Source organism: Hippocampus comes, unplaced genomic scaffold, assembly GCF_001891065.2.
Source record: "Hippocampus comes isolate QL1 unplaced genomic scaffold, H_comes_QL1_v1.1 scaffold261, whole genome shotgun sequence".
Classification (NCBI taxonomy): Eukaryota; Metazoa; Chordata; class Actinopteri; order Syngnathiformes; family Syngnathidae; genus Hippocampus; species Hippocampus comes.
Genome location: NW_017805824.1, coordinates 5503286 through 5513081, shown reverse-complemented (window position 1 = coordinate 5513081; position 9796 = coordinate 5503286). Strand labels below are relative to the sequence as shown.

At 42.3% G+C, this 9796-nt stretch overlaps 2 protein-coding genes across 5 annotated transcripts; both read right to left on the bottom strand.

Moving 5' to 3' along the window:
- Positions 1-37: 37 nt before the first annotated feature.
- LOC109525806 (oocyte zinc finger protein XlCOF6.1-like) lies at positions 38-2499 on the bottom strand. The gene is made up of 2 exons (XM_019886587.1): positions 1700-2499; positions 38-1058 (listed from the first exon to the last, which is right to left on the bottom strand). Exons 1-2 carry the CDS (start codon positions 1890-1892, stop codon positions 142-144), a joined length of 1110 nt encoding a protein of 369 aa, XP_019742146.1. The 5' UTR covers positions 1893-2499; the 3' UTR covers positions 38-141.
- Positions 2500-3050: 551 nt separating this feature from the next.
- LOC109525792 (zinc finger protein OZF-like) lies at positions 3051-9218 on the bottom strand. Of its 4 annotated transcripts, none has more exons than XM_019886560.1 (3): positions 8784-9197; positions 8001-8276; positions 3051-4893 (listed from the first exon to the last, which is right to left on the bottom strand). In XM_019886560.1, the coding sequence occupies exons 1-3, from the start codon at positions 8890-8892 to the stop codon at positions 3569-3571; spliced, it is 1710 nt and encodes a 569-aa protein (XP_019742119.1). In that variant the 5' UTR covers positions 8893-9197; the 3' UTR covers positions 3051-3568. The 4 variants fall into 4 exon arrangements, with proteins under 4 accessions (XP_019742119.1, XP_019742122.1, XP_019742123.1 ...); XM_019886563.1 differs by having other exon boundaries at positions 8001-8157; positions 8784-8896; XM_019886565.1 differs by lacking the exon at positions 3051-4893 and adding an exon at positions 5696-6023 and having other exon boundaries at positions 8784-9218.
- Between the last annotated feature and the right edge of the window lie 578 nt (positions 9219-9796).

The window sequence follows — 9796 nt, the reverse complement described above, 5'->3', positions numbered from 1 at the left end:
TATCCCACCCACACACACACACACACCCACACACACACACACACACACACACACACACACACACACACACACACACACACACACGATGGCAGAATCACACATTTTGTGCAGCAATGTTAAAAATGTCAGTCTCTTTCAACTTTACTTCCTCCCAGCACACTTGTGCTGGTTCAGCTTGTACTTACGAGAAAATCTTTGATCACACACGCTGCAACTGAACAATTTCTCACCCGTGTGCATTCTCATGTGTCGAATTTGTGAGGAGCGATCGGAAAAACATTTCCTGCAACTTGAGCAGGAAAATGGTTTCTCCCCAGTGTGCGTTCTCATGTGGGTTATTAAACTAGCCTTTTGATTTACTCTGAGACCGCACACCGAGCAGGCAAAAGGTTTCTCCCCAGTATGTATTAACATGTGCTTCACCATATTTGATCGTACTGAGAATCGCTGACCACATACTGCACACGCAAATGGCCTCTCACCGGTGTGTGTTCTCATGTGCGCTGTCAAAGTTCCTCTGTACTCAAATTCTTTAAAACACACTGTGCAGGACAATGGCTTCTCTCCAGTATGACTTCTCATGTGTCCTTTCAAATCAGTCTGGTTAGGGAAATTGGTGTCATATTCATGACATGTCCAGTCATTATCACTGTGAGTTCTCATGTGTCTTTTGAAAGAAGATTTGTCACACTGAGGACATGCCAAAACTTGGTTGTCAATGTGATATGTGGTACCACCTTGAGAATGTTCATGACCAATGTCAGACATGTCGCCACGATTTGAGAGTGGAGGTAGCCAACTTTCTGCCTGGGATCCTCCACGGTGGTCTCCATCAACTTCCGTTTTCAAGTGGTGACTTGAGCTGCTGCTCGGAGACTCCTGCACTCTGTTCTCACCTTTGGCTTCAACCTCACTCGTCAAAGGGACATATATCAATGGCAACTTGATGATATCCTCCTCCTTCTCTTCCTTTTTAATGTTGAGATGTTCTCGCTCTTGCTGGCCCACCCAGGAGCTCCACTCCTGCTGCTCAGAATGAAGATTTTCTTCACTGATGTCTGCAGGGCATGAGAAGCCAAACACAGATGGTTTGGAAAAGTCATTCAAGTTTGTTTAATTCATTGTTATTTAACGGCATTCGCAAACTGAATTTGTGAATTTCTGCCATCTGGAATGGTAACTGCTTTAGCTTACAGACAAAGCAGTTCATTAACATTAATTGTACAATCCATTGTTTTTGTTTCATTTACTACAACATCTATACTGTTCAAGGTCACAGCATATCCTGGGTGACATCAGGCAAAAAGCAGACTACACCCAGGACAGGTCGCCAGTCAATCACAGGGCACAGTGAGATACAAACATCCACTCCCATTGAAACTGTCACTTAGTTGGAATTAGTGGAGGCTGGCGTGACCGCAGTCCCTGGGTACACCAAACACAACGCCCAAATATTTCGAGTTAAACTCACCTCGCTTCACAAGATGCTGCCTTTTGGTTCAATAAATTCTGAGGTAATTCAATATGATCCTTGTGTCAGAGCGTTCAAATTGATTAAGGAATCGATTACGATGCATGGTATCGAAAGCTTTCCTTGCTTTTCCGATTGAACAAGGGCAAAAGAAAACCGCCCAAAGTAAGAATCGTGTCGGAACGTTCAATGAATAGCGTTATTAAGATATGAAGTTAATAAACACACCTGTTACGTGTAACACGTTTTGCTTGTTGACAACAGCGTCCAACAGTTGACGTTGTCGCTCGTTCTCCTCTCTTGTTCGACAAAGTTCCTCCTCGTACTCTGCTATCGTCCTTGCAAAAACTCCAACTACCTCCTCGACAGCTGCATTTAGGCGCTGATTCAGCAATGCTCTCAGTATTTCTACTTTACACATTTTCAAACGATAAACCCAGCACTTTTACGCTCAAAACGGAGCTCTGTTTATTATCCACGTCTTCGTTTGCAGCTATGACGGAAAAAGAGGACACAAGATGGCGCCGTGAGGTGCATCAGAAAAAAAGCGAGCATTTACTCCTGCCGCGACATATATTCGCGGTCATAAATTTTACACAAGAGCGGTGATCACGTATGACGGAGCTGACATCTTTAAACCTGGAGTCCTCGGCTAATCCGGAACATCTGTTGCAAACCGTATGTTTTTTCATGTCGTGTAGAACAGTACAATTAATATTTTTTTTCTATTCTGACCTGGGCCTCTTTCGTATGTAGATATACATCGGATATGTATGTGATGTCAAACAAAGGATTTATTTATTACATGCGGCAATTAACTGACGGTATATTTAGGAGACATTTGCGTTACGTCATCATTAGTAGACGTCTCCATGATATAAAAAGATCGAAAAACGTCTTTCCCCCAAATATTTCTACTTCCTCCCACAGCACTCCTCTGTTGATATAAAATAATAAAAAGAGGGGACCCCTACAAGCTGGACCATATTTACTTCCGTAAAAAACATGCAGCGTCCCTGGATCGACGTCGTGCTTTGTGCGCATGCGTGGCACGTCAAAGGGCGCCCTCGTTTCACATGAGAAGTCGTGTTTGTTTTGTAATGTGAACGAGTACATAAAAAAAATCGGATTTTACAAAAAATACGAATTGGGCATCACGCCCTGCAAGGTGAACGCAGCTTTGTTATAAAAGTTAGCCATATGAGACAAGGTCTTACAGGCAGCGATGTTCCAATCGAGATGGAAACGTTGCACCCTAAAAGCATAGTCATGCTCAAAACATTTTAAAACTATGTATGCGTCAGCATAACAAAATTGCACCAAGCAACACTTAAAATATAGCTTTATCACCAACCGTTTTCAAGCGACTACCTTTTCAAATAGCGATGTCAAAACTGAATATTTTATTGAACAACTGACGCCTAATGGGTTGTTAATATGCATAATCTTTTTTGGTATGACTTACGCCTTGCATTGCCTTCACACTGACATGTGCAAGTCACACCGTACGCCCCCCCAAAATATGTGTTGTCTTGTTTAGTATGCCTATATCTTGGCAAAATAAACAGGAGGAGTGGTCTTGATTTGAGGAGTGATCTTTCTGTCATTTAATTCCGTGGAAGAGCAGAGGGTGGACAGAGCAGCTTGCAGGGTGCAATACACAGTCTCATCAGCAGAAGAGCAATTACAGGAGATCCTTGATCAATACAGAATCTGTTTAGTTACAGAAAATGTGTTCAAGAATGCCATTGAGAGATGGACCACATGCTGTTTCACCAAATCTTAATACAAATACAGGCCATTATTATCTGATGATGTGCAACAGTCAGTTAGTGTTGTGCTGCTATCTAAAGTGTTACCAATGCTACAAATTCCTTCTGTGGAGAATAAAGATGATTCTACTAAATCAGAAACTTGTCATGTAATCAACAAAATCAATTATCAAGCAAATCATGTAATGTTCTGACAATTACTGTATCGTATCGTAGTAGACTTTGAAGACTAGTTTCATCGAGGATCATTTATAAATTGTTTTTCCAAGTGACCACTCAAACTTTCTCAGCTTTTTAGTTTCTTCATAAGACAAATTCTGCAGCTTCATGTACTGTTGCTCTTCTCCCCGGGACACTGGTGTTTTTTCATTTGATACTTGTAAGAGAACCTTTGATCACACACACTGCAACTGAACACTTTCTCACCAGTGTGTATTCTCGTGTGTTGAACTAATGAAGACCGATCAGCGAAACTTGTGCTGCAGACGGAGCACGCAAAAGGTTTCTCTCCAGTGTGTGTCCTAGTGTGTGTTCTTAAATGTGCCCTCTGGGCAAATCTTTTATTACAAACTGAGCAGGAAAAAGGTTTCTCCCCAGTGTGCGTTCTCATGTGTAGAACCAACGTGGAACGATCACCAAAACCTAAGTTGCAGACTGCGCAGGCAAAAGGTTTTTCTCCCGTATGTGTTCTTGAGTGTGTGTTCAACTGTCCCTTCTGAGTGAATTTTTTACCACAGACTGTACAGGAAAAAGGTTTCTCCCCAGTATGTGTTCTTATGTGTTGAACCAATGATGAACGATCAACAAAACTTAAGTCACAGACTGAGCATACAAAAGATTTCTCGCCAGTGTGTATTCTTGTGTGCGTTATCAAATTTCCCTTTATAGAGAAACTTTTACCACACACTGAGCAGGAAAAAGGTTTCTCTCCTGTGTGCGTTCTGGTGTGTGTTACCAAATGTTCCTTTTGAGTAAATCCTTTACCACAGACTGAACAAGAAAAAGGTTTCTCCCCAGAGTGTGTTCTTGTGTGTCTTGTCACCGCACCTCTTTGAGAGAATATTTGACCACAAACTGAGCAAGAAAAGGGCTTTTCCCCCGTATGCTTTCTCATATGTTGAACAAAACGCGAATGAACACTAAAACGTGTGTGGCAGACTGAACAAGCAAAAGGTTTCCCTTTAGCGTGTTTGTCATCATCGGTGTCATAAGTGTGTGAAATTATGTCGTCACTCTCTGATAGTGGAGCGAAAAGGCTGTCTGCTTGTGATCGTCCACAGTGGTCTCCATCACCTTCCCTTGTCACGTATTGACTTGAACTGCTGCTTGGAGGCTCCTCCCTTCTGTTCTCCTCACTTTCACTGGGATGAAGCATTGACCACTGACCTTGGTCCTCTTCATCTTCACTTTTCACAATGACACGAGTCCATGGAAATGTGGTAATATCATCCTCCTCTTCTTCCTCTTTAATGGTGAGGAGCTCTTCCTCCTCGTCCTCTTTATTAGGTGAAGGCGGTGGCTCTTCTTCATCTTTCATGAGAGGGTCCTTTTGCTCTTCCTCTTTCACCTTTGGGGGCTCTGGCCCATGCTGCTCCACCCTGAAGTTCCATTCCTGCTGTTCTGGATGAAGACACTCTTTGCTGTCGTCTCCTGGACACAAGAAGACAATCATACATGGTCAAGTCATGTTAATATTTTGGCTCCAAAATCAACACACATAACCGAGAGTAAATGTGAAAAATTTGTCGTCAAACAAAGATGGGTCTCTTTGTAATGGGTAGTTTTGACTCTAATGCATGTATGAAGGATGCACGCTACGGCCCCTTGACAAGGTTTGTCATTTTTTCCCCCTGATGTTTTTGTTTTGTTTTTGTTTTCACTCAACATCAGCGGATGTCTTTAACATTTGTATAATGTGAAGCCTTTGACACTTTTCTGCAATTAAGGGTTATATAAATAAATTGGACTTATCTACTGACACACTTCCCACCACAGGGGTTACTGACGATTCGGTGGACAAAGTGCTTCCATGTATAAAAGTTTGTCATTCATCGTTCGCTAGGAAAACTGGGGTCCATCAGTGACGGACTGACGGACCTTCCCTAGGTACTGACGGAACGCCCACATTTGCTATTCATTCTGAGGGCCCTATTTTGGTTGCCAGGTGCCCGTGCGATTGGCATAAAACGGGTGCATCTTCACTTTGGAAAAGTTTAGTCTAGTGTGTCTGGGGCCACAATACGACACACTGGGTGTTAGTGTGCCGTCAATTTTTTTCCCTATGTGAAATATGTGTCTTCGATTAATAATGGTTGATAAACACTGAACTAACCTGCTCTGTGTAGCACAACTTGACGTGTCTTCAATATAGCGTCCAGTCGTTGACATTCGTTCTCCTCCTTTGTTCGAGAAAGGTCCTCTTCGTACTCTTCTTTCACACTGTTTACAGACATTTTCAAACGTTACACTCACTTGATGTCTCTTTGTTAGCAGCTAACGAGCTTAGCAAGCAATAGAAACTTCGAAGTCCACCGTGACGAGTTTATCCAAAAGAAAAGGGCACTCCGGTCACTTGCTGAAAAAATGAATCAAAATTGCCGATGCGTGTCGAGTAATCAGCACACAACATTATTCAATGCAACCAGGACTACACGCCAAACGCTAAACAACATCTTGCTAACTTTGCTTTGGATTTACTTCCGGCAGACAAGACGCAGTTGTTTGAGTCGAATATATTACTACCTCCCCTGGTGAGGCGGTGTCATTACACTCTTTAGCCTCTCACGGACACAAACACAACCCCGTACTTTAGAAGGTTTTCAGGTAATGGTTTTATTCCTAAAAAGTATATTAATTTTTTTGCTCCCCTATGTAACACTATGTATAGGTTAAACATGAACACTACGCTTTACTGAAATTGTACTGAAATAACGATATTATTAATGCGAGTATTTACTGCATATAAATGTAACATTTAAACAATTACCGAGGAAATGTTTGGGAACCAATATTTCTAAATGATTAAATGCAAATGTATTGTACTTACAAATGCAGTCAGGTACATTACTGAAAAAAAAAAAAAAAAAAAAAAAAGTTAAGAAGGGCGGCGTTGTGGTAGACTGGTGAGCACGTCCGCCTCACAGTGCATTGTTCCAGGGTTCAAATCTGCTCTCCTGCCTTCCTGTGTGGGAGTTTGCATGTTTTCCCTGTGCCAGCAATTTATTCTTTCTGAGTGCTACGGTTTTGTCCCACATTCCAAAAATATGCGTGGCTGGGTTAATGGCACACTCTAAATTTTCCCTTGGTGTTACTGTGGGTGTGAACGGTTGTTTGTCTTTGTGTGCCCTGTGATTGACTGGCAAACAGTGGAAAATACCACGCCGATGCCCGAAGTCTACTGAGTTAGGACCCAGCACGCCTGCAACCTTCGTGAGGACAAAAGGATTTGAATAATCGATGGCTGGATGAATAAAATTAAGCCACTACTGTTTGCCATCATGCAATTCCAACATTTCAATGATTCTTTCACATATCCCTGCAGGGAACCCATGAACTACACTTTGAGCATCACTGTATTAGCTATTCATTCATTCATTTTCCATCCCACTTATCTGCACTCTGGTCGCAGGTGTGCTGGAGCCTATCCCAGCTGTCTTTGAGCAAGAGGTGGGTTGCCAGCCGATTGCAGAGCACATTAGTTAATCAAGCATTCAGTTGCCAAGTTACCAAAATGGGTATCGCATATAAATAACAGTAAAGATACCTTTTCATTATTTCAGTCTGTACTTTTGTGAGTATGTTTGCTGCTTTTGCACCACAGTGTGTTCTTTAATAGTGTATGAATGAGGGCAATTCTAGTTTGTTTAAAATACTGAAGCATGTGTTTCTGTTGTCTAAGAAGACACAAATATTGCCCTTAATTAGAATATGAAGACTGGATATGTTTGATAATGTTTTATTCAAACTGTTCATTTGACAATAATCATGGACTGATATTTTAAGCACGAATGAGTAGCATCCATAGGTTCCCTGAAAGGTGCCATAATAAGTTACAAATACTGTACACCGCAAATCCAGCAGTGCATCTCATTTGAATTGGTCATAAACAGTGTTTGCTACAAGTGAAAGTCAATATTCACTTTATTTAAAGTTCTGCAGCTTCCTTCACTACTGCTGTTCTCTGCCAACACACTTGTGTTTGTTCACTTGGTACTTGTACGAGAACCTTTGATCACACACACTGCAATTGAACACTTTCTCCCCAGTATGTGTTCTCATGTGCCTCGCCAGCGCTGCAGGATGACCAAAACTTTTGGTGCACACTGAGCAGGTAAAGGGTTTCTCACCAGTGTGGGTTCTCATGTGTTGGACCAATGTTGAACGAACATTAAAACTTGTATTGCAAAAGGTGCAGAAAAATGCTTTTTCGCCAGTGTGTGTTCTCGTGTGCGTTCTCATAGTTGCCTTCTGAGAAAATGTTTTACCGCAGATTGAGCATGAAAAGGGTTTCTCACCCGTGTGTGTTCTCATGTGTTTCGTCAAAGTGGAATAGTCACTAAAGCATTTGTGGCACACCGAGCAGGAAAAAGGTTTTTCTCCAGTGTGTGTTCTTGTGTGTGTTATCATCGAAGTCTTCTGAGAGAATCTTTTCCCACAAACTGAACACATGAAAGGTTTTTCTCCCGTGTGAATCATCATGTGTCTTCTCAGATTTGCATTGTTGCTAAACGTTTTGTCACATTGAAGGCATGCCAAACCCTTGCAGTCACTGTGACTTGTCGCATCACCTTTACAGTGTTCGTCATCATCCGTGTCAGGAGAGGGTGACGTGTTGTCACTGTTTGATAGTGGAGTTAAGAAGTTGTCTGCTTGTGATCCTCCACAGTGGTCTCCATCCCCGTCGTCATCTTCACTCTTCACAATGACACAGTTAAAGGGCTGCTTGGTGACATCACCGTCCTCCAGCTCTCGAAACTGCTCTTCTTCCTGACCGATGCTGTGTTCGTGTTCTTCTTCTTTAATGTAAGGGGACTCTGAAGACAATGCATGTGGTTTGGAAAAATCAAATTCTGCTATGACGAGTTAAAATATTATGATCGTGAAGCGTAATGAGTTAGTATGCACTTTTTTAAAAGATACGACAATATTATTGCAATTATTTTGAGAGCCAAAAAACTGACATCGTATTCTGATTAAACATGTATTTGCACAAACGTCACCACTTTTTTCTCCCAAAAAGTTGTTTTGTTTTCATAACATTTCGTCAGCTTTTCATCTCCATGGCATTTGTGGACACATTGTAGCCATGCATGACTACTCAATTCGACTCAACTTAATTTATAAAGCACTTCACAACAACCCTTGCTGCATACAAAGTGCTGCACGTGGATTAAAAATCTGTCATACGATAATTGGCGCTATGGTTATTAGGAGGTCTTTTCTTTTCTGAGTGAGGGAGGGCGAAATCTCTCTTGTAAGAAATCCCTGGACCCAGAAGGGTTGAAAATTAAAACAACTGTGAGAGAACGAGATGAACAAACCTGCTCTGTGCTTTTCATCTTGATGCTTTAAAAGAGCGTCCAGTAATTGACGTTGCCGCTCGTTTTCTTCTCTTGATCGACAAATTTCCTCCTCGTACTCCGCTATCATTCTTTCCAAACAGACTGACAGTAATCACTCAATCAATCCCAACACGGGAGGCACACACTGGATCTCCGCTTGGGTATATGAGGCTAACTTCCGCGTCTCTTTGTGAGCAGCGAGCGGGCTGAGCTAGCAGGTGAAGCTTTAGCGACACGAAGAGTCGGTTATGTTTAATCGGTACACGACCTAAATGTACAGTTGACGCAATGTCCATGGCAATATTACGGACTTCATTTCGCCGTCTCGCTTCCTGCATTTCCTGAGTGGCCTACTTTCTATTTCCTGCAGAAAGGACGGAGTCGAGCCGTTCTGGTGCATTACTGTCCCCTTTGGTATGGGAACATCATTACACTAAGGAAGCGGCAAACTACAGTAATCAACTGAATGTGTTTTTTAAAATATTAATCCCAAAATGCATTGTAACAACACACAACTGTGCTGTATGCAACACTTGGAGCAGTTCACAATCAATTATTATTGACCAAAATAACAAAAACTCAACATCTTTAGTAAACTGCATCATAACCATCATCAACGGTGATTATTAAATCTTAGGAAATGTGTACAAAGAGCTACAGGAGTATTTTGCTAACTCCGGTTTCCTCCCACATTCCAAAAACATGCATGGCAGGCTGCCCAGTCAGCAAAATTGGTCTGGCCCGGCTCCGGCGCGGACACGGCACGACACTCGGCCCACATACCGCAATGAATGACGGTCCTGCAGTGGCCCGGGTCTGGCATCCATGATCCGGGCCGCATTCGGCCCGGATCTGAGCCGCATTGTATAACCATATCCGACCCTACTCCGGCCCGACGCTGGGCCAGAACAGGTTCCTGATATCAGCCTTAATTCAACCTCAACTAAGACACATCTTTCATGAGCCATATTTGACCCACATTAAAAAAAAAA